Genomic DNA, 26,386 nt, shown 5'->3' on the forward strand with positions numbered 1-26,386 from the left:
CAGACACTACTGCTGTATAATCTGAGATTGGAAATTTCCTGAGGGGAAATGTGCAGAATTTCCCAAAAATATCAACATCTAAGCCCCCTGTCCCACCCTGATAAAGCTGGTCTTCAGGAGAAACGTTGACTCTATTTCAAAGAAGAAAATCTCCACAAGAAGCTACTGGGAAATGCCTGTTATGATGTCATCCTCCATAGTTGCAGTATATTAATACAAGGGGGTTCAAATGAAGAAATGAGTCATTGTGGTGATCTTATAGGGCTTTACCATATAACTTTCTTGCAATGCTCTTATAATTCCTTCATCAGTTTTTTTTTCTTCCACTTTGAGTCTGGTGAAGTCCAGTTAACCAGCCACCGCACCACACTGCAGCTCCTGAACTGGCTGACTTGAGGAACACACTCAGGCATTTACATTTACCTTACCATCTAAATGCCAACATTTTCTTAAAGCTATGAGAAGTCCAGCAAAATTAGAAAAAAAAAATATTAAAAATCAACAAACATAAACCCATTAACTCATTTTGTAATGTCTGACTATTCAAGTTAGCATACAGGGCTACCTCTAAGCTCCTGATTCAATAATGACAAGCATGTTATAATGACATTTACCTCCCACCTTCCACAGCTGTAAAATCTAAAATCAACGAAATCAGTAACATGAAAAAGTAGCTCACCATCATCCTTTATCCACTGCGTGCACATGTAAAAATACAGCATTACATAAAGACAGACGGAAAGTTATCATATACATCAAGATTATGATACATTCAGTATTGTGCTAAAGAAGGTTCTTCGCAAGTACTGTTTCATCTGGAGTTCTCTAGCTACTCTATATGCAACACTCTGAAGTGACATATACAGTACATCCACTCTATCCCCCAGCTGAGATGTACATCCCTAGCCAAGTACAAGAACACACTGTAGTTCAAAAAAATTTAACAAACAAATAAATACATTTTAATTAATCAATGTCGAAAATGTATTTTTCAAGCTCATGCATAATTGGATAGCATGAAACATAAACATGCTAATGACACAGCTGTAAAACAAGTACACCTTAGTAATATTTCACCTTCAAGGTATTTTTGTCCTTATCCTGATTACATACGAATCCGCACTAATGCCATCACATTAAGCTCTGTATGGTTCGGTCTATACTGAACACACAGCTTGCTTCTCACACTATCTAGAATCAGGTATCAAGTGTATTCTGTGTGCCCCTCAATTACAGTTACCTGTGCCGATACATCTAGTAGCATACTGGAACGAAGCTTGAGAATCTCTCCAGTTTTACAAGACTGTATACAAGGCAACAAACTCTTAGTACCCTGCTGAAACAAATGATCTAGAATAGGCAATAGGTCAGGCCTGCTTGCCCTGCAGTGTATACTGTACCAAATATAACCATTTTAAAATTCCGTTTTCATGTCCTTGCCTTCATTTCAAGTTCATCTCAAAGATTGGATTTCTACTAAATCTAACTGGGTTAATACAGAAATTGTGCTAGTCTTCAGCTAATTAAACCAATGTCCCTTTCACTGGGATATTTAATTTAAATAAAGGGGCAATTTCAACATAAGCTAACTAAGAGGAAGTGGGAACTCAAGGCCTCTGCTTTTTGTTTGTGTAAACACAGTCCTTTAAAAGGGCAATTAAGCAATAATTTAGTTAACTTACTATCTATTTCTTTGTGTATACGCGAGAACATTCTCTGCATTCCATTATGTGCTATTTTTTGCAGGATGTTTACATTTCTTTTTGAGCTGCAAACTCTCTTACAATATATCTTGCACACCCTCATAACAATGTAAAAAGGTGAGGTTTGTCTTATATCTAATGTTAAGTGTCTAATGCTTCCCCTATGTGAACAAAGTACTAAAAACAGCAATAAAACTTTACAATGCCACAGAATCAGGCAAGAGAAATTTACTGTAGGACTACAGTCTTTACCAGAACCCCACCAAATTCAAGAGAGAAAGTAGCTTCAGAAATTAATTTATTTATGTTTAAGAATCTGTGTCTGCAGAATTCCGTATGCCTGCTTTTTTTGTTTTGTTTTGTTTACTACCTGTATACAATTAAATATTGTGACCTTTCACCTCTGTCGGCTCCATATTAATAGTATGATGAAAGTGGGGTCATGTGATTTCGACAGAAGGCACAGATAATGTCAGTAGAAGCCCAGAATTCATGAGCAAGCAGATTATTATATTCTAATACTCCCAAGACTTTTCATCACACTACCACTACCACAGTACAATTATGACATACACATTAAATATAAAGCATATTGCTTGCTGAGGAGTACACTGCATTCATTACCTCTGGGTTCAACATGTTACTTCAACTTTAATAGATCCTTTTGGATACCCTTCTCGTTGTTGATTTGGCCCTGCATCCCTAAACCTGTGTGTGTTATTTCCCAGCAAGACAACAACACTCTCCCTTCACAGCTCTCTCTCTCGCTTCTTAATTTGTATTCTAGAAGTCTGCAGGTTTCAATGTTTCTTTCAATCTCGGATTCCTGGCTTGGCATCTCCCTTCATATTTTTGACCAAGCTCATTTACTTTGAGGTTTCCTCTTCTATGTTCAGACACGCCACTGTTCTCGTAGTACCAGGGAATGAAAACAGTCCAAGGTCATGAGTCACCGACACCTGCTGCAGGGAGCCAGGTTTGGACTGTAAAAACTATGCAAGGGCACCCAGGTACAGTGAAGGTAAATAGAATGCTTTAAAGAACTTCTTGAAAAATCTGAATTCCAAAATCGGAACCGCGTACATCATTTCATAGCTGCTATATGATACAGGGCCAGCAGGTGTCATTGGTGACTATAGGTGTGTAAGTGTCCAACTGGCAAACTACAAGATCAACTAAATATTCTGGGAATTTTATTCAATGGTTAACAATTACGGGTACCGCTGGCACCCAGAGTGTGACATTGTTTTTCTAGATTTCCATGTCATTGTACTGTCATCGTACTATTTCTTTCTAGATGTTAGAAATGCAGGCTCTGGAGGGGGCTAGCCAGCAGCATTTTGGTTCAATTGACATTGTCAGATTCTCGGAACAAATTGAAGAATCGCCATGTCACAGAGACTGAAATACACTTTCTAATCTTCTGTAATTCCATCTCTTGTTAAGAAATGCTTATCGCACGACATCAGAACATATATAACGGAAGGGCTAATGAAACTCGGTATCAAATAATAATAATAATAATAATAATAATAATAATAATAATAATAATAATAATAATAATTAAACCAAAGAAAGACCTAAAGCTACATCAGTGCTTCCCCACCGTTGTTAAAAGTAGTCTCAGGAATTTCACCACAGACTTCTTTGAATAATCTCAAAACAGGTTAATCTGTTTATACTGTACATTTTTTACAAATATAAATTGCAAATGCAACATATAGGTCGAGATATACACACCTCTAGGCTGTCACTGATAAACCACTGAAATCTCGGCAGCAAGCCAAACCCTCTGTGCACCTCAATCAATAAAACCTTAGTCCTTAAAATCATTGCATCTTATCTCATAGCATTGCGTTTATTTTGGTGGGGTTACCGGTACTTCTCCAAATTATACCTGCATTTCATGTGTACGGCATGAAGTATGTAGGTTTTCAAAAGCAAAAAATAATATTCTAGTGATCATTTTCTGTCTTGTGTTTTTTTTGTTTGTTTCCTGAAGTGTTCTGAACCTTCCATTACCAGCACACACACACACACACACAGTACTAAAACTGGGCTTACTTTCAAGGTTATTGTATATGGTGCTACTTTTCACTTGTAATTATACTTCCTATTCATACTAATAGCTGATGACGATAGCATAGTGATGGGACATTTCAAACCACAATTAAAACAGGAATAAATGTGTGTCTGTGTCTAGAGGGACCACTAGAGAATGGCAATACAGTAGAGTCCTGAAGTGTGAAATTCCCCACATCTGTAGTGGTGTTGGGGAGAGTGGAGTGGGTGACATTCTCTGAAGCCAAAAGACAGGACAAACTTACTGCGATGCTTGCAGAGAACAACCAACCCACATTCAATTCGTTTTTAGGGTCCAGATTCTAAAACAATTGATTTTTCCCACAATCTACATGGCGAGTGCAATAACTGCCTTAATTCTGATCCTCACCAAACGTTGATCAAAAAACTCCTTGCCTTTTTTTCAGATTGCATTTGGCTATAATCTGATAAACTCCTGATTTTATATAAATATTTTTGACCTTTTACTGTAGGTACTGTGCGAACCTGAAGACATTATTATTTGGGCTGTTTATCTCTCAGAGTTCTTGTTTATTTCCAAAGGAGTTTTCCTAACCACAGCTAAAATGTATAAACTAAACACTGAAAATTCTTAATATTTATCCCTGAACTGCTGCTGGGTAATGTGATATACTTGCCAAGCCAAGCTTCAAAGCACATTTTGACGTAAAAGCTGCTAGGCTAAAAGCCTATCAAATCTTGCGACAAGCCAAATTTTTTTTTTTGTTGCTGCAGAGAAGGCCTTGACTTTAACAGGTGACCAGGAGGTTCCCTTCAACGGTTCACTGAAAAGATGACGACAAGAATGTGTAAACTGTTTGCAATTATACAAGTAGGTTAAAAGCCTTTACCTGAGACAAGAATACGGGAACTCTGCACTATCAGATTACGTTTTGACAGCTGTACAGGTCTAATCATTTAGGGGAACTTGGATTCAGTAAATCCTTCTTCCTGGTACTGTATGTCTAGCCAGTTTCCTTAATCTCAGTGAAATACAGCAATGCATGTATAAAATATGGCCCTTCTAGGACACGTCACTGCAATCTGCGCATGGAACTAGTCTTTATCGCACTCATGAATGTATGTTTCATCTGACACATTCACATTAATAATTAACATCTTATCTCCCATTCCGGTTATTTTTTTAAGACCATAAAATTGTCAGTCTATTAAGGTATGCGCCTATTGCTGTAAGTCCATCATGGGGGAAGGGATGCTTGCTTTGAGAACTCTCTGCCTGGTTTTATACAAAAAGCTGCTACTTTTTCATTTGTAAGTCTGTGTGTTCTTGACGTGTATGAATGATCTGCTGCCCTGATCTTGCAATCTATCCAGGGCGTTCTTTGTAACTGTATGATTCATCTCGTCCTGTTTTTAAACTGCTTAATTTAACATTTTGCCAGTCAGGTGAGATGTTAACATCTAGACTAGAGGGAAGGTGTCTGGTGCACCCAAACCTTCTCCGGTAGCATGCTGTAAGTCACAATGCATTATATTGTATGTTCATTAGAACTGATATTAGAGCAGGTTATCACGTCTGGAGAGTATAGCTCTGATTCATTAATTCATTAATGGGATGATTAACACAGGCAGCCCTTTAGCAAATGAATGTAATAAGGAGTATAAAACAAGGAATAGTTCCAGGACTGGTTCAGGTATTTTAGTAACTGCATTAAATGGTTATAGGATGTAAATTACATTGTTGTCTTCATTCTTAAATATCTATACATTGAAAACAAATTAATAAATGCATAGCAAATGAGGTTTGGCAAAATCTTAGAATTCATGAAACTATTGCTAATGAGCAGTGCCACAAGTATTGATAATTTGTTATTAATTTAACCCCAAATGTTGAATGACCGTTTAGACTGGGTTAAAAGTCTGGTTTGTTAAATGTAATCTCATGTTTTATTCTCACCCTAAAGACACTCACAAAAACAGTGTCTAAATAATGTGACAATTACAAGATTGAAAGACCCCCTCCACAGGAAAACTGACTTCCTAAAATTATTTAGTTTAATAAACCAAAACTCTGGTATACTAAAATTCAATGCTAATAATTGGGCAACTTAAAATGCCTTGAGCATAAAGTCCTGTGATGAGTTACACATTCAATACCTACTTGCTGACTGCTAAAAGAACAGAAGGTTGGTTACTAAGTAAACACTTATGGTGTCTTTTTTTTGAGGTTCGTCTTTGAATAATGCTGTTTCAACAGCCTCAAAAAGCTATCACATGCCATCCCATGATTCAAACTCTGTAACCTTGAGGGAAAAGCACAAAAGTCTTCAGATTATCTACGACTGAATGCAGCCTTATTAATGACAGCTATTAAAAAAAATAAAAATTAAAAATTAAAAACACACACACACACACACAATGGCAAGGCCTGTTTCTGAAGTACACTCACCTTAGTTGACATTTTCACAGGGAACAGGCATATTTCAAAGCTGTACACACACTGCTTTACAACTGTGACATTTTTAAATTATATACACATATGTTTTTTTTTGGGGGGGGGGGGGGGTGGAGGGGGGGGGGCTGTTTTTGCTCAATTACTTTTTATTTTATTTTATTATGATGATAACATGTATAGCAATATTCTTCTTGATTATAATCAGGCTGGGTAATTGGGATCTGAAAATGTGGTTTGCCCTATTAGGTAGGGTTATTTTGGTACTGTCTATATTATGAAAGAATGTTCAAACACCCATTTTAGAATACAAAAACAACATGTTCCAAAATCATTCTTAAACAAAACTGTTTCTGAGTGGGTGGACCTGTACTATGTATTTTCTTTTTTCTTATTATTTTTTAGTTTAGAATTCAGTGAATACGCCCAATGTGTCAAAAGCAATGACTATAAGTGGATCTGACAGAACTTAATGAATGTCTCTGTGTTTACCGACTTCCCTTAGGTTTTTACAGTGTTAACTGTATTTCTTGTGTTACTTTGGTCCTCAGTTTTCCCCAGTCTTCCTCAGAGATAACTTGAGAACTGGAGGCCGCTGGTGTTTATTTTGGTGGTGTCTTTGAATGTGACCTTGTCAAACAAAATTTGTTTTGATGAGTCAAAGAACTGAATATTTACAGACATTACTGTAAGGCTGACGTAGGTAATGAAAGATAATAACACTGTAATATTTCGGCAGGTTTTTATTTGTATTATAGTGTGATTTGCTTATTTCCAGAAGTAGTTACTTTATACAAAAAAAAAAAATGCTCAAGAACAAATTTATTATCAGTGAAAACAGCTTTGTTAAACCTGGGAAATGTACTGTAATTATTTTGTTGTATCAAATCAATTCAAATCCTTTCAGTGGTTTTATTTTGGCAGCCTCGGTTTGTAAGGCAGTAAGAGGTTAAATATGTCTGTCTTTAAGTCACAATGAGAAGCTGCAGTACTTGGCGCAACTTACTGGATACAACCCTAAATCCGTCATAATTACATACTTCAAATCAATGTGATATAAATAGAATAGGTGTGGACAGGCTATTAGAAGACATTGTTATCCACTTTGTTCATCCAGACCGGCATAACCTACCTCATTGCTATACAGCAGATGACATAGTTTTGCTTGCCCTGACGTCACTTGTGAGATAAATATCATATCCAAAAGCCTGTCACCACCTATCCTTCTTATACATAAGATTATCACAAAACCACAATATTATAAGGTTCTAGTCAAGCCTGTTAACCCTGTCACTTCCTGTCAAAGCACAAATCAGTATCCACATACAACTCTTTCAGTGAGTCCCAAAGACTACCTACCTCAGCTTTTCTCTCTGTGGGGAAACTCTTTCTTTTAATAAGAGTATTTTTCACATTGTATTTCAGTCTGGAGTCCTGGACTCATACCTATTGTACTTTTCAGGTTTACATTTATAATTTTACACATATAATACACTACCTCATCTACATAGCCAGCAGTGAACATACAGTGCACTGTACTGTACCCGTTTTGGAGTAGTTTCTAGCTGATTTGAAGCCAATTTCTTTTCTAATAATGTGTATGACTAAAATATAGGTTTTCATCCTATTCAGATCAATCAGAAGCCAGAGGCTAGAACTATCATGATATTCTCAAGAACAAAGTTTAATCACACTTCTCAAAATGTATAATACATAATATTCTCCGCCACGGCCATCAATACAAAATTTAAGCTATCAGGATCAAGAAACTGATTTCTTAATACTGATACTCTCAATAATTTTTGGAAAGACTGTTGTAGCCAAGCTCTCAATTGGATAACCAGTTCACTAGATTTAAAGGGTACATAAGGACCTTTTTATTTTATTGTGTTACATGTTCCCATGTGTTGCTACAACTGTTTACGTAAAGTGTGTGTATTGTTTTAATTTTTTTTTTTTTTTTTTTAACAATTTGACCACTTTTTTAAACTTTTAAATTACATTCCCTGCCTCAAGATGGCTTCACATGTACCCGCATGGACCTCTCAGAACTACATTTCCCATCATCCTCCTGCTCACATATGTAACCAAGATGGATTTACCAGTGAGCAGGAGGATGATGGGAAATGTAATAAAATAAAAAGGTCCTTATGTAACCTTTAAATAAAAATGCTGGCGCCTCCACTAAATTGTTGGGGATAAAAAAAATAATTACCTAACAGAAAGCTATTGCTCATTTAAATCTAATCTGGATAAGTAAGTCAGCATACTTAACCATCATCTCCTCACAAACAGTAAGGTACTTAATTAGAGATTAGTACAATCAGGTTGGGATATACAACACACAATTGCTGAAATCAATTTATAATAAAAATGGAAATCATGTTGGTTGAACATAAGATTCCCCCTGAAAGGTCCCCACAGTACACTGCAATAGTAATTTAAAAACAGTCAAATCCTTTTCTCCCCCCACAATAGTTCAGAGATCCTTTTTATTATGCCCTCACATTTATATCTCTGCAGTGGTTCTGCTTCTAACAAAGTTATTGGATCCATTACTATTAAACCAATAAAACGTTGCAATAAAATAAAACTGGTTTCAGTGACAGAGATTTATTATCCTAGTGGGTCATAGAAATATATCCTCGATATGGACTTTACTGTCCATTCTTGAGCTCTACTGCACAGCCATGTCTCCAATAAACCCAGCTTCATTGGACTGTGAGAGGTAACGCTTTTTGTACCCAAGCCAGTGAAACCCTTGGTTACTGTACAGTGTCTGTTGACAGGTCTCAACCCTGAAGGAAACCAGGGATCGGAGGATGACTGGAGAGACAGAAGGAGGAGAGAACTGATCTCTGAAAATGTATGATTAACTTGACTGGGTAAATCCACAGGACGAGTGGAGCATAACGGTCCAGACTGAATAAAAAAAAAAATAATAATAATTTTACTATTTTATGAGATCATGTAAAAGCTTAAGGCTTGCCCAAAATGTATGTGGATATGGTCAATGTAATAATGTAAGCAGCCCTATATACATCTATATTACATTTCAACTGGTGTTTTTTCCTCGGGGTGACTTATTGACCATACTTTTTAACATTGCACCAAAACAAGAGTTGGAAAGAGATCTGTCACAGAGCAGTGTCATTAAAATCTCTACATGTTTTATATCATTAAAAATACACCTTGAAAACTCCATAGGGACAAAAGTGAAGAACTAGGAATTACAAACCAACAGAGAACTCCGTGGGAAAAGCATGTCAGCTTTCTGCTCTGGTACTGAAACTCTTTCACTCAGGGTTTCATCTGATCAACGCTACGCTGTAGGGATAAGCCGTACAGCTGGGATTTTTAGAGGATTTTACAGCACCAGGGTAACGAAATGCATGTCATCACTCTACAGACCTCAGTCTTTTAACATGCATTTATTGTACCGTCTATGGAGAGACTTAAGAGGAAAAAATAATTGCTCGGTTTTATAAATTGGCTGCCCTGCAACCACCTCTGCAATTTATTGAACAAATTATGAAAGTCCAGCCTCTACTACTGTAGCGCTGGTGTCCAGATGTTCAGTGTGATTTCATGGTTTGTGTCTGTCTTATCTTTATCTTGCATTGTCATCTTGGATTTTTATAAAAATACTAATCTAGTGACAGAACACGTGACATCATCATGAAAAGGCACAAAAAAAAAAAAAACCTTGTTCCACCTAGCTTAAATATTTTATTTTGTTTGTTTCGCTGTGTTATCGAGAATAATCCAGGTTTTCATCTCTGGAAAGCTATTTAATCTGATCAAAAAAACTCCTAAGAAACTGCTATTGTAAATGTATTGTTTTACACTGAACACATTTCCATCACAGTTTTGCAATACTTTAGCCTGCTTAGCTATGCTTTGTTACACTTCGCTGTGCCTTACCTTGGTTTTTATCATTGTACACGTTGTAAATTGTTACAAGGGTAAACAACCAAATTGAAACACATGTACAAAACATATCTCCTGCCTCCCTTGCAATTCCAGCCTGTTTTTATTTGGCTTGAAGGAATGCTGTATAAAGTACGCAATTCAACTTCAAGTATTCAACTGTTTTATCTTGCCCCAAACCCCGCACTGTACAGACACAAAGCAAGCAGTATGAAACCAGAGGAAATGCATGACGCAAGTGCTCTGTTATCAAGTGCACCCAGAAACATCATGCATTTATATTGAAGCACCCATTTCACACTGAATAATAAATACACTGTGTAATCTTTATAAACCTAACCCAGAGAAAAGGCAGGAAAAACAATTGTGAAACGCTGCAGTCCACTGTTTGTTACAAAACTCCTCAAGCTTTTAGTACACTTTTTAGTTCCCATTGTACTGCAGTACACTGTCACAGACACACACATGCCATGGGTTGACCACACTGACAAATACATGAAAAGCCTTTAAGATGCAGAAAATATAAGCATACATACAGCGCCCTAAGTGAAAAAGGAAGCTTAATAGAAATTAACATAAACAATCTTCTCTCTCTTTATATGACTCGTTTGGTTTTCTTGGTTGTATAATAATTACTGGAGTTTAAAAATAGTTCATTTTGTTTGAAGGAGAAAAGGGTTCTAGCGATTAAAAATAAATGTATTCTATTGTATGGCTCAGCTTAATAGAAGACATCAACCACCAACCCCGCTTTTTTAAGTCATTAAATCGAACCTGTCAGCAACGTTAATAAATGACTCTTATTTCTTCCAGATCCACTCCACCTCCTCCCCCTCCCCCTTGACTATGGTTTGCTCCTACTTAATAGCTCACTGGACTAAAACTGTTTCCGAGGTAACTTATTACAACATGTTACTCTGCTTTAATTAAAAAAAAAAAAAAAAAAAAAAGGTCACAGTCTACAAACAAAAAATATGAATGTTTGAGTAAATTGTACGTAGTGTAATATACCTACCACCATCATCATAAAAACTAAATGATACGGATACGCTTGGTATTATACAACATGTATTTAAGTATTTACTATTACATACAGCATTTACTATTATATACAATATTTATTATCTTGTTTCTGTAATTTATTAATATCGGAAAAACACGAGATACTGTATAAAGATAAAATTTTAGTTTTTAGCTGAACTATTAAATAATTTATATAATTCATTATATTCCCACATAACCACCATACAACAAACATGCTTTCAATATGCACACAACTACCACGCGTCCTCTTTATCATTTCAAAAAAGTGAAATCTTCCCATATTATCACAGAAAAATCTTAAGTAGTTGTAAACACCATTTTAAAGCAATGCCTGCTGGCTCCACCTTAACTGGTGTACAATGATGCCCACTTGCACGCTACTAGAAAGCAGGGTAAAACAATATTCTGTGGTATGACTGTAGCTTGACAACACTTTCATTCTGTTACAAACGTAGCCATTGTTTCCAAGTACCCACTGCAAATGCATTTCTCCACCTGGGTCTGATCAGTTCAGCCATATGCACTGACCGACCTGTTTCTGCACTAATTGCTCAGAACATAACAATATTTATTAGCAGGACTTGTCATGGCAACAGCATATAATAACCTTACAGCTCCACTGTTGAATGGATCTGAGTGCTGAACAGTTGGAGTGCCTCTTCACAAAACCGACAAAGGAGAGGGAACATTTCAGCTGCTTCTTTTTTGGCACAAAGAAATCTAATGTTTGAATAACTTTACCGTCCGTCCAATGTTAAAAATAGCCATGCTGTAGTGGCCAATATGTCTTTCAAAGCATTAACATCAGAGTGTTATCTGTTCTTCACTACTATGTGTGTGTGTGTGTGTAATTATATATATATATATATAGATATAGATAGATAGATTATATATATATATATATATATATATATATATATATATATATATATATATATATATATATATATATATATATACATATATATATACATATACACTACCGGTTTTAGAACACCCCCATTTCCCCAGTTTTTATTGAAATTTAAGCAGTTCAAGTCCAGTGAATAACCTGAAATGGTACAAAGGTAAGCGGTAAACTGTAAGAGGTTAAAAAAAAAAGTTTAGGTTACCAAAAACTGAAAAATAATGTACATTTCAGAGTTATACAAAAAGGCCTTTTTCAGGGAACAAGTAATGGGTTAACAACTTACAGCTGTTCTGCAGCAATGGAAGTAAATTAAGCCTTGAAAGTTGATGCTAACAATTCCTACATGTGTCCCAACTTTTAACCCTCTGTCTGTATAAAAGCAGTGTTGGAACAGACTGTGTTACTACACCCTCTTAAGCATTATTTGGACAGTATTGTACTGCAGGAAGTAGTATATTGCTCTCATAATGGCGAGAAAAAGGCAATTAACAAAGGAAGACTGACAGACCATTATAACTTTCCTTTAGAGAAATTGCAAAGAAAGCCAAGGTGTCAGTGAGTACAGTTTCCTACACCATCAAAAGGCACTTGGAAACTGGAGGAAACTCTGACAGGAAGAGGTCTGGCAGACCCAAAGCCACAACAGAATCAGAAGACAAGTTTCTGAGAGTCAACAGCTTGCGTGATAGGCGGCTCACAGGACAACAGCTTCAAGCACAGCTTAACACTGGTCGAAGTAAGCAAGTCTCAGTTTCAACTGTGAAGAGAAGACTTCGAGCTGCAGGTTTGACAGGTCGAGTGGCAGTAAGAAAGCCATTGCTAAGATGGCAAAATAAGAAAAAGAGGCTTGCCTGGGCCATGAAGCACCGCCAGTGGACTGCTCAAAATTGAAATCTTCGGTTCATCACGGAGGGTTTTTGTACGCCTTCGAGTAGGCGAAAGGATGGTTCCTCGGTGTGTGACACCAACTGTCAAACATGGAGGAGGAAGCGTGATGGTCTGGGGCTCTTTTGCTGGATCCAGAGTCGGCGACTTGCACAGAGTGAGTGGCACCCTGAACCAAAACTGCTACCACAGCATTTTGCAGCGCCACGCAATACCCTCTGGTATACGCCTAGTTGGTCAGGGGTTCATCCTACAGCAAGATAATGACCCAAAACATACCTCCAGGTTATGTCAGAACTACCTTAGAAGAAAAGAACAAGACGGTAGGCTTCAAATCATGGAATGGCCAGCAGTTTCCAGACTTAAACCCCATCAAGCTGGTTTGGGATGAACTGGACAGAAGGGTGAAAGCAAAGCAACCTACAAGTGCAACACATTTGTGGGAACTTCTGCAACAGTGTTGGGAAGAACTTTCCGAACAATATTTGATTTCCATTGTAGAAAGAATGCCACGAGTGTGTTCGGCTGTTATATCTGCAAAAGGTGGCTACTTTGATGAGTCAAAAATTTAGATTAAATTTTGTTAAACAAAACAATTCCATGATTTCTTTTTTTATCTCCAATTGCTTATTTGTTCTATGCTTTAATTTCAGAGTACACTGAGACATTAAACTGCGTAAATTTCAATAAAAACTGGAAAAATGGAGGTGTTCTAAAAATTTTGACCGGTAGTGTATATATAGATATATATTATAGATATATATATATATATATATATATATATATATATATATATATATATATATATATATATATATATATATATATAGAGATATATATATAGATATATAGATATATAGATATATAGATATATATATATATACACTGTACAAAACCACAATAAAAACAAAAACAACAATTATTTGTATTTTCGTGATTGATCACAAACAATATAGCTGTGAAGCAAATAAACACAGAAACAATTTTTTGTGCACGTGGAATATATTTTTAAAAAAGGCCTGCATGCACATGCTATATACGTAAAAAGAAAGGATTATATTGTAGTCTTTATTGATCGCCTTGCTATAGCAATATAAAGCTTTCCGACTCTCTCCAAATATAGAATATTGTATTTATTATATAGATTTACCTTCCAAAAATGTGGCTGACAGATAGGTAAATTGGTAGGTTAAGTTGAGGGGGACTAAGACGGCACTGAGAAACCCAGACTTATTTGTCACAGTAAAGAGAACTTAAATTGAAGACAAGTAAAAGACACAATTAAGAGAAGTGTCTAAAGCACATTATCTCCTGTAGTATGAAAACACATTATCAGTGTGTACAGTGTACAGACAAGAATGCATCTTTACAAACTAACAAAACTGCTGGGAGTCCTTGTACCTCATCATTTTATCATACAGCAAGCTGCCCAGCTGGCTTGTGGCCTTGACATAATATTTCCATCACTAGACATTTCACAGTTCTGTATTTTAACAGCCTTATCTCAACACCAGAGCTGTAGAAAACTCAACTAGCCTGACTTACGATGAAAGGATCTACCCCAACACTGTGAATTTTTTTAAGTGAATACTGATAGGAGCAATTAAACCATTTGGGATCTTTTACAGTCAGTTGAGATTTATAATTGTTCGGGAGAGTAGCTAAACTAGGAAAAAAACAGACTGATTTTGAAGCAAAGCCATCAATCATGCGATATATGTAGGATTATTTTAAGTGAAATTCTATCAGAAATACACCTACAAGGTCTTTAATCAATTTTTCTATTACAACTGACAATGCAACTTTGTAGTTCCAAGCCTTTTGTACTTATCTTTAGCCATGGGGCTTTTACTCGGTCAAAGGCACGAGTTTACAAACCTGTTCCCCTATTTGCAGGATTCTACTGTAGGTAGCATCTGGTTAATAAAATTAATATTGAGTTGTGTCATTCCAGCAAAACTCCTGTGGTATTATATTGTTTTATAAATTGTGTTGTTTTAAAGATTTTATTTCAATATAAAAATCCACAACTGGAAAACATTTACTGTTTAAAAAAAAAAAAAAAAAAAAAAAGTTGACATACACTGAATTTCTTGAAAACTTGATTTGGTTGTCAATCTCATATGCTCCTATGCAGCCATGCCAAATTTGTTTACGTTACTTTTTTGGGTCATTTCTAATCCCTCAGCAAGGCACGTGGTTTGAATCATTATAATTAAATAATTTCTACAATGTGTTCTCAAGCCATCTTCTCAAACCTTAAATTCGGAAAATTGATTTTGTTTATTTTGGTTTGGACAGGAACTGATCATAGTGAACTCACCACTGTACTGTAATAATGACACACTGATAAGTCTACATTGCAACATTGTACAGTATTCACCCGTGTCTAATCACCTCAATCAGATAAGTTTACACTGGTGGGGTCCTGGCACAGTCTGTAGTATCCAATTGTGGTCAAATATTAATTTATTAACAGTATTTATGTAAGGTGAGAAGGCTAACATGAGCCTCTGTATACTATATATTGTATTTTATCACATGAAAATGAATCCAGATTGTAGTCAGTTAAAAAGCTGGATATTTTGATTAACCATGCTATAGCCCTCTGTTGGGACAGAATGGGGCACCACGCCCAAATGATAGCTACTTACCCCCCTCTCACTCATCTGCCACACCTAGTGAAACACTGGTTTCATCTTTCAATTAAATCCAATACATCTCTGCTTCACATTTTAAATTTTCAGACGCCAGGTTTACAATGACAATGACAGGATGATTCTTCAAACAGGGCTGGTCCCTCTCGACTGAGAAACAAAATATGTTTTGGCAGGCTCTTTACTGTTAAGTAGAATGAATAAAAGGTTAACAGTATCACCGTAGAAATACCACAGGATGAAAAGATGCGTGACTAAAAACGCATTCCAGGAGATTTTAGAAAAGATTACACTGCATGCGAACACAGGCTAACGACTTGTGAAACATGGAAGCACTTTTAAAACAGTACCCTCTGGGTTCAGTTGCCCTTACATGTAGATAGAAATGGGTTACCATGGTACACTTTTGATTGAAAGCAAGTAAATATTTATTTCTGAGCATGGGAATATTTCACAACTGGCCTTTAGAAACAGAGTTTTGAGGACTGGAGGCAAGCCCATGGATAGTCACGAACGAACTCTTCAACTCTGCACTAAAAACACATACCAGCAAATCAGGTGTGGCAATTCTTCAGGTGACGTGGCATAGACAGCTTCTCGGTACTTTCTCACCACACTCATGAGGAATAAATGTTTGGGGGATGTAACTTGTTTTAGGGCACTGGGGGATGAACAGGGACCAGTTAACGAACCCAAGGTTAGTTGCATCACCTTACTATACCTCAGCAATTGAAACTTGGCCTGTCAGCTGTGTGTATTATCAGAAAAAAAAAACAAATAGAGGAAATGGAGACATGTTGTAGGGTGTTTTTGTTATTTTAATAAAATAACAAAATCCTATTCACCCTGCCCATGAAAGCAGTTATTTTAAATTTGCTAGTGTTACTAACCTTTGTATAGCTGCATGTTCAACTTATTTGTTACACATTTTACACAAACACATTTTTAGAAGTGTGAAACTGAACGTTTTACAAACGGCTCTAGTCAAACAGCTCTGGTCACCCCGGTTTACACAAACTCATCAGTGTTCTAAAACTGAAACGAGCATAAAACTAAGACAGTGTGCAGCCATTTACAAAGCGACAATTAGCATAGTTATCAAAAAATGACACTGCTGCAATATTGCAATCAATAGAAAATGCTAACTGTCTTGAAAGGGGCAGAATACCTTGCCTTGACAAAGAGACCTAAATCGACTTAGTGTGTCATACAAACATATGAAAAATAGGAGACCCTCTTCATTTTACACATTCCAGAGATTTCAGAAGGCAAAGTAGAGTAAATCAGAGTGAAAGACTGGAGACAGAAATCCAAGGTAGCAGAGAGGGATGGATATACATGAATGGGAACTGCACTGTAGTATAAATACTGGAGAAACATGTGTACTTGTATTGTATATGCATGTAAAATAAGTGTTCTTACCGGAAAAAAATGCATGCATTGGGTTGGGGTTTTATACTGAATTTGCTATCGTATTACTTTCAATGATGCATATTTCTTTCTCAAAGTATTCAATGTTGAAATGAGTTTTGGTTCACATAATTCTATCACTAGTGGTAAAGTGTAAATGATCTTACAGTCTTTAACCTTGCATGTGTAGGAATGATGCTAGTTACAGTAGACAAGTATTTATAAGCAAGGTAGAGTAAAGAAAAAAAAAAACTAACAAACCGAAAGAGAAATAAGAAAAGAGAAAGCCCAGAAGAGAATTGTAGGTTTGTTGACTCCCTCAGCGGGAGACACAAAGCTCATAAGGTAGCATGTTTGTCAGAGATGAACAGGGCGGCACAACTGATAGAGAAGAGGGTGCTGATTGATTCACAGGCAGATACACATGCTTGTCTTCCAAGAAACTACGTCAGGGACTGGAAAAAAAAATTAATTCACTTCAAAAAACTACTCGTCAACATAGTTTTTCCTTTACTTTGTTTATGAAGTCCCCTGTGTTGCTAAAACACCACATTTAGAGTAAAGGCTTAGCTAAGGCAATAATCTGACCTCAATAATACTTCCATGGGTGGCAAGGTAATGCACACACTCAATAAGTTTCCACTGTATCCGGGATGCTGTCAAAAGATTTTTATAAACTCCTGGCAAAAGCAAAACAATGGGACCTGGTGGATTAGAGGACGTCATTCCACGGTCGTTGTGAATTCTGTTTTCTTTGTACGGATTTGGGAAGGAAACCAGGAAATATGACTGAAACAAATTAAAGGACTTCAAGGTCACAGCATAAGTGTGATTTTATTAATATTATTATTAATAAATGGAAATGATATTGACTGCTTTAAATACATTTCTAAGAACTACTAGCCTATATTGTAAGTTGGTACTGTAAGTGCACCCAAATGTTTGAATCCCCACAAAATATGTTATATAGCAGTTGAGGATCCAGTAACATACTAGTTTTTGTAAAGTCTAATAAACTGAGTTGTTTTTATGTGCTGTGTTGTCCAATATTGTCTCAAGAGGTTTAATTTATTTTTTATCAACATATAGAACATAGAAAGTATTACTGTATAACATGACCAAAACTGCAGTTGCCCATTATTCAATCCCCAAAATTACCTTAAAGACACAAGCACACCAATAGAAGAACTTATTTCTTCATTTGAACCAACTTGTATCAATATTCTGCAACTACAGGGCCTCAAAATTCACTCTGTTGGTAACTTGAGACACCACGAAAGGCATTTCTGAATTCTTTCACAGCTACATTTTTGTGTTTATTGCACATGAAGTTGCTTTATAATTTAAAGCAATAAACGTAAGACGTTTTACAAGTAAGCTAAGAAAGGGAGAGGGCAAGAAGTCTGATTTAGGGCCAACAAATCCGCCCACAGCAGTAGGGGGTGATGTGGAAGAATGCACACTTCATAAAGCCACGTTTAATAAGATGTCTCACTGAAATGCTGTCAACACCATCCAGCACAACACCACCACCACTTCATTGACTGAAAACAACAAATATTTTTTAAAATTAAATAAGCTTGTTAATTCATCGTTAAACCTTTCTTGACTTAAGAAGTATTTTGGATTCTGTTTTAACAATGTCTAATCATAAAGTGTAAATGTTTTGTTCATAATGCTCAATCATACAGTCTAAGGCTTTCGAAGTTGTAACTAGCTAGCATCCACGTTAAGAATTGGATGTTTCACTGCATTTTTCTGAGGCTGATCTAATTCAACAACTCCACTTGTGCAACAAAAACACACTTACTGTGTGTTGGCAATGCTGTGAACACTAAAGGTTCTGCACAAGAAACCTGTTTAGCTCACCATAAAGAATGGCCTACAGATTCGGTTTTACTGAGACACATGTTGGCATGTCTCATGGGAATTAGTATAAAGAATATTAATACAAGGTTGCGGACCATACATCATACATTAGGTAGAACCGCAGGGTAATCTTACAACGTCATGAATGGTACAGTACATGCTAAAAATGTAGTCCAAGGAGCAATAAGATAACATGCTAAATGAATCCATCTGTTTCATAATGTAACTGGCTTTCCCATTTTAGCTTATATTCCATTTTGTTATGGTACAGTTGTTTTCTTTTCGGTTAAGTTACTTTAATCAATTTTTTAAATATATCTTATTTTGAGCTCCATTTATGAAAAAAAAAAATACCCAAAGGCTTATTCTTAGAAAATAAAACGTTCTTAATTTTTCGTAATAGTTTGATTGCATAGTAAACCAAAGATAAATTTTTTTTAAGCATACAAAAGCTGTTTAATACTTGGCTGACCGTGCAACTGCCTCTTGAACCTCAGAAGAACCACTCTAGTGGTTAAACAGAGAAACTGAACTGAAATGTAAACAACGTGACTTATGCCCCCAAGCCTGAAAACTCAATCCTTCCATCATTCCAACTGTACAATTCGGATTACCTGAGGTGGACAAGCTCATGAACAGGTTGATGTAATGCAACAGACTGTACTTTTTAATGTGGGCATAGAGTTTGGTGCTCTCTAGCCCCATGGGGGAAGGTCATAATACATTATCTTTATATAATATAATACAGCGGCATCTGTTTAATATGACTGATACAGATGCACATTCTAAAGCATGTAGCAAACCATGACCCTGTGCCCTACTCATTCACTTGGATATCAGCGGTTTGACAGAAGACAGAAAGCTCAATAGAATAGGACACTGTTACAAATGCGGCGAAGAGTCTAAAGTGGGTCAAATGAGGTTATTATCACCAAGTTATTACATATTTCTTGATGAAGGAAAGTGCGAAGCACAATATGTAATACTAATGCACCATCCACAGCCATATCCGCCACATACGTCTTGAACCTTATATTTGCTGGTGTTATCATTCTAGAACAGTCTGAAAATTTTTTATACAATCTGTCTTTTTAAATAAGAGCAGTCTGGTTGTAAAGCAAGCCAGAATAATCAATGCCCTTCGGTTGTTTCATTTCTGACTTGATTAAAACCCAAAACATTGACCAAACAGAGCACATCGAGGCCACAGTGAGCAGTTTATCAGATGATGTCTGGTATCAATGGTTTCCTTTTATTGTTTTTTTTTTTTTTCAAAGGAGAAATTCGATTTCAGGATCCCCTTACCCCAATTCACCCTTGTGCCACTACATACACACACACGGAAGTTGTAGAATTTACATTTTCTATAAACTCCCATGTCTGTTCTATCAATTAACGAATACAGTTGTTCACATATTACTTTTTTTTTATATATAAATGCTGTGAAGCACATCAAAGAAAACTTGAAACCTGTATTCAACAGGGTTTATATGTCAAGGCAAACTGCAAATCATTAAACGCTAGCCTTTAATCAGTTGATAAAACTGGCAGAAGACAGAAATGAAGGTTATGTATGTCTGAAAGATCTGTCTGGACAATGTTAAGAACTATTTGCTCTGAGTTTTAGCAGACACTATTCTGTGTTACCAAATTAAAACAGAACAACAATAAAATGGTGGATTCTTTAAATTTTATTTATGGGCTACGTGCTACTCAATGTCTAGTGAGCAGTGGAAGTTATAAGCTACAGTATAAATGTCTAGTTAAAAACAGAAAAGATCACCAAATTAATTTTACAGCTATGGCCAAAAGTTTTGCATCACCTAGAATTTTAGGATTGAGACATAATAAAAAAAAAATAACAAAAAAATATATGAACATAATTGATTTTTTTATTTAACATCATATTTTCAAAGAAACTATAAAACAATATAGCAAAAGTCTACCAGAAGCCACAATAGTAGTACAGTAATTCATGCTAGATTTAGAAATGTCACATTTTTCAGTTTTTGTTAGTTAAGTATATGAAAAACTACAGAGTGGTACATAATTCAATATGTTAACGTAACATTATTCAGCAGGTTTCATTGTACTTTATGAAGCAGAATTTCTTAATTCTATAGGGTGATGCAAAACTTTTGGCCACAGCTCAACATTGGGAATAATCTACATTGGGTCGTGCAGTAATGCTGAAATTATAAAATGGCCATGTACCATCAAACTAGACGTCTCTTCTATCATGGTCAGGCTGTCACCAGTCCGTCCGTAACAAAACTGCTTACTTGCATACATGCTGGTATTGAAATCTGTTGTTTAAAATGATGTAATCTTCCTCTATAACTTTACTTTTAAAAGGCTGTACCCTTGTTCCTACATCCAACACAAGCCAGCAGCTCTTCTAGGGAATCCAGGCTCGCTATTCAGAGGCATTTGCTGGTGCTTCACAGACAGCCTTAGTGGTAATGCTATACAGTATGCCCAGCACAGTCATGTGACACAGCATAAATCACAGCCCTTATAGTTATTACTACCAGTGAGCTTTAAACATTTTTTGCATGTATGGGAATAAAATGTAATACTGATAATCTACAGACTAATCAGCCTAAACCCCGTTCGATACTGCTGTTCATTCTATGCACAGGGATGTAAAAGAAAATTAACTTTGCCTTGGTTGGCTGAAAGATTTAACACTTTCAAACTACTGAAATGATGGCGCCTTTGATCTCTGACTAATATACTGTAAATCCTGCTTGTCCATGATTGTATCACGGTGCTAAATCTTACAGTGCTATAGACTCATTCAAGTGCGCATGACCATGACCTGGCACTCACCATTTAGGCATGTGCATACTTTATGCCGTGGGTACAACAAAGGTCATTTTTCACTGAGGTAATAAGATTGGCTAGAAATGTCACAGCGCCTATGGATTATTCCTCCTCATAACTTCAAACACTCAATAATATAGATAACTTCAAACACTCAACAGTTTGTCTACTTGACTTAATTCTATATGTCCTACGAATTATGGTTTGATCCAGAACAGATACATCTGCTGCTGCATTTATAACACAGAGTGATTTAGAGTTTGCTACTGAATATTCCCATTCAAATTGCGCTGAGAGCTCTTTTAATCATTCTGCACAAAAAAAGCAACTCAGAAATGTCTTGTTGTTTCTACTTTTCAGTACATGTGCAAAAAATGGCCATATGGTCATTGTATGTAACAACCTGCGTCTGACAGAAGCAACTGTGTTCCGTCAGTATCAGCCTACAAATCTTTCTGCTATAAAAGAAAGCACAATTCTGCAAAGCATTGGGGTTCCATTGGAGTCTTTGCGGGAGTCTAGGCTTCCAAAAGATTGTAATTCCATTGCCACCACTTTTAATAGCATTTTTCAAATTTTGCCAAGGGGGGCTGGGGGTGTGCTAAATCTTTGACATTACATACTTCACTCTGTCCCTCTGCTGATTAACAGTGTACTGGTAGAGGAAATGGACAATTTTATATACTGTATACATTTGTTGCCGGAAAAGACATATGGCAATCTCAAAAGGGATTTGCACACATGAATATTTACAGCCATCATTCATTTTTGTCTTCCACAGATATGTAGCAAGGAAAAAAAACAACAAATATATTCAAATTCAAAATCAAGAACCTCGCAATTTCTTTATGTATCATAGCTTATTAAACAGAAAGAGGAATACAGGACAGTTCCTTTTAAAAACCCTGTAAATTAAAAGCTAAGGGTTATAAGGAGGAAATGGGGATGAAATTACTACTTTGTTGCTTATAAAATACTGATTGTGCCAAAAATGTTGAATAAATTAAAATTATGGAGACAAAAATGGCTCACCGTGTCATAGTTTTTCAAAAGTGAGCTTACAGAGCTGTGGAAAACATTGTAAAACAACTCACAGTTTTATAGGCTTAAGAAGCTGTGCAGAGTAGAGGACTTAACACTTTAATCTGCTATGCTGTCACTTTATAGAGTCCAAAAAACATGTAGCATTTTAAACTAAAATAAACAGAACTGGATTAACTCTGCATTACTTGTACTTGGCTGTCAGGGCATAAAATTCATCCCCACTTGTGCCATTCTGTGATCCAAATAGGCATGTTCCATTAATACCTGGGCTTTTAAAAGACACAGAGATCTTTTACAGATCAGGAAGCAGAAGTTGACTTTCCCACATAGATTTATGGTTATACTGATAACATTTTACTGAATATACCTAGAGAGAGATGGTATTTTCAGCACCTTTAAGACCGAAGCTGAACTGTAAGATTAAGTGTGTAACATAAATCCAACAGCCTGGCTGTAAATATAAAAATGACACTGCTCAGTATCATGAAAAAATAAATAAATAAATAAAAATCTACTGGTAAATATGTGCAATTTATACATAGGTCAAATATCCCCTTGCAACACTGTGTACATTATAAAGTCATCATTTTCCACTGGTTATTATTGTGTCCTAAAATGTCAGGGATGGTCCTGTTTGGGTCGCAATAGTTCAAAAGAGGATGAAATCCAATGAACAGAAATCTTTCGGGTCGCAAGAGGATACAAGAGATTGTGCATAACTTTAAACATTCAATCATGATTTAGAAGTACAAGAAGTTTGTTCTAAATGTGTAACATGGCCTACATAACACCCAAGGACATAAAAACGGACAGACTTCTCATATATACGGATGCCCACATTACATCCGCGTTACCAGGGATATGAAGCATATGGGCTTAAAAAGAAACAGCCTTCTTAAGGTTATAAAAAGGGAAGCGTGGCAGGTGTGACAGGGTGTAGGGTTATATTATAACCTGTTCTAAATATATGTATTCATCCACACCTAAGCCAGTCAGAAACACTGCAATTAACAAACTTTCTAAAAATGGTCTTGTTTAAGAAAGCTTTGCTGAAATGTGTGGTAATGCTGAAGATTTGTATTACTCAGAAACACATAAGAGCAAATCTCTCTTTATTTGAGTTACGTAACAGATTTCTATGCCAAAAAGTGGATAATGCTGCTAAGTCTCGTTATTTACTGAAATTAAAAGCACAATGTGTATGGGGGGGTAAAGTCCTTGCATTTCTCTTGTTCGGTTTACCTGGATCACACGTCCATGTCTACCACTAGCAGACAAGCATTCTAGCAGTTCAAAGCTGACACACAATTGCCTAGTTTTCTATATTTCCACTTTAAAGAGGACTTGGTTGACAGTCCGCTTTGATTACATTCCTTGTGGGTAACTGTAGGGACACACGCCCCTTTCCTCTCTGTAACCTGTTTGCCATTACATAAGGGGGCATTGTAATGACCTAAAAAGAGGCAGCTCTCAATACCACCGGTTTTTAAATGTATATTATTCCTGCCTGCTGGTGTGTTAGACTGGCCACCCTTTTAACATCCCTGAACACAATAAAATGAGAGGTCCACCAATGATCAGGTATAGTGCAGTGGTATTACTGTTTCTATGGCAATTATTGGCATCAGACACATCATTAAAATAGGCCTCATTTTTAAGCATCTATAATATGAAAACATTTTGATCACATTTTTTCAGATTTTTTAAATATTCTTTAAAGGGCACATGGGCTATAACAACTTTCCTAAATATATAAAAAAAAAAATGAAACATTTTGGGGTCTGTATCTTTAAGACCACATTAGTACAGATGCTGGTTAAAGGTATTGTCTGTAGCAGCCCTATGTAAATACTATTCTAACATTTTAATAATACTTAATAAAACTATCTACATTACAATCCCCCAAAACGTTGACACTGACTGACGGAGTTTTTAATGGCGTGTGGTGTAACCAGAAGGCATTTAATACCTGCAAGATACAATTTAACTAATAAATCACAAAATGAGCCGACAACAAAATGCGATATTGGCTTCAGGAAAAATAGAAAACGAACGCTTCCAGTATACAGATGAGTCTTTCATCACCAGGAAGGCCATTAAAAGACAAAGCTTCTCCTCCAATATTTGAATGTAACTAATAACGGGGCAGCGTTTTGAAAATACTGGATAGGATAGGTTTTTTTAGAAAGATAACGAGTAATATTGTTGCCGAAGTGCCAACGGCTGTAACCCCGTTACCTTTACACTGGATCTGCCGGTCTCCATGCTCTGAATGCTCTCTTTCTTGAAGGAATTAGCCCTCACCTTGTATGTGGATGTGCTCGAGGATTTAATAAATAATCCTGGGACTGGATTTCCTTGCTGCTGTTGCTGAGACTGAGTCGCCGTGGTGTTGGTCTGGTTGGGTGAGTTCGAATCCTCTGACTCTTTTCCACTGTGATAGACCACCCTGCTTTCTGAGATGTGAATGCTTGAAGCACAGCCCATGCTTCAATGCACGTTTTTCCAAATGCACTTTTTTTTCACCTTGGCTATTGATGATGTTGTTGTTTTTTTCTTTCAAATTATTATTATTATTATTTTACTTGGATCTTCCTATCCTTTGCTTTTAACCTCCAAAGGCGAAATGATCTCTCACGTTTTTCTTCCCGAGATCATGAATAATATATTATCTTCCCGTTTCTTTCCCCCACCAGGAAATATATTTCCTTTCCGTTTTTTTTTTTTTACATTAAAGTATATGATAACATTCAGCGCATATATAACAGAGACTTCTTCTGCAAATGCACCTATTCAAAACCACAGCGGTTCATTTTTTTTTCAGTCTTTCAATTTCATACGCATTTCCATCTTTATTATTATCTCGTACGCATTATATTTACTCCCCTCTATACTTTTCAGTTGTCCTTAATTGGACAGTTTTACCCCTTTAGCAATCGTTTTATCCATTATTTTTCAAGGTTTGCCGCTGTTTTCTTCCTCCACACCCCAGAGTCAAAAATATCTGTTCTTCTTTCCTGTGTTTTTTTTTTCCTTATTGGTTTCTTTTTATGATCTCTAATTTTAACCCACAGGGTTTAAACCCGTTTTACTATCGTTTTTCCACTTCATAGTACCATCATTTCCATCAGCAGGCTATTTAAATTCACACAATATTCCTCTTCTTGGCAACGGTTCTGGATTGAAGACTCCCCACCACCAAAAAAAAAAAACCTTCTGTCCAACCAAACATTCCATTCAATTGCCAAAGAAATCATAATTAGAGAAAAGGGGCTTCTGTTTGAAGAACCTCCATTCAGATTCGCGTGTTTCGTTTCTTAATAATATTAATAAAAAATAATAATCTGCAGGAGCAAAAAAAAAAAAAAAGATTGCATATAATGTATCAAAGGCCTTCCATTTTTTACAAAAATATGCAAAAGGCTGTCAAATTATCATGTAGTACCACCGCTGAAGAATGGATTCATACAAAACACAGACTGCTCGACATTCTTTTAAAGTTTCAAATTGCGGAACAAATGGAGGCCAGTGTTTTAATATTTTTTTTTAAATCAGCCACAAAATGCTATTTTTTTTTTCTTTTTCAGTGAGCCTTTCTCTGCCTTTCGAGCGT

General features: G+C 36.2%; 1 protein-coding gene across 4 annotated transcripts in view; it reads right to left on the reverse strand.

The window, feature by feature from the left end:
- Window positions 1-26,386, reverse strand: part of LOC117428468 (high affinity cAMP-specific and IBMX-insensitive 3',5'-cyclic phosphodiesterase 8A-like) — a 71,669-nt gene that overhangs the window by 37,132 nt on the left and 8,151 nt on the right. Inside the window, exon 1 of one of the 4 annotated variants that reach the window (XM_058995077.1) lies at window positions 25,078-26,386. The exons of 1 other annotated variant lie outside the window; for it this stretch is intronic. In XM_058995077.1, the coding sequence (XP_058851060.1) occupies window positions 25,078-25,260 (183 nt within the window). In that variant the 5' untranslated portion in view covers window positions 25,261-26,386. Of the gene's footprint in view, window positions 1-25,011 lie in introns of all 4 variants that reach the window. 2 more of the 4 variants (XM_058995075.1, XM_058995076.1) reach the window with 2 other exon arrangements.

This window comes from Acipenser ruthenus, chromosome 21 (genome assembly GCF_902713425.1).
Source record: "Acipenser ruthenus chromosome 21, fAciRut3.2 maternal haplotype, whole genome shotgun sequence".
In the NCBI taxonomy this organism is placed as follows: Eukaryota; Metazoa; Chordata; class Actinopteri; order Acipenseriformes; family Acipenseridae; genus Acipenser; species Acipenser ruthenus.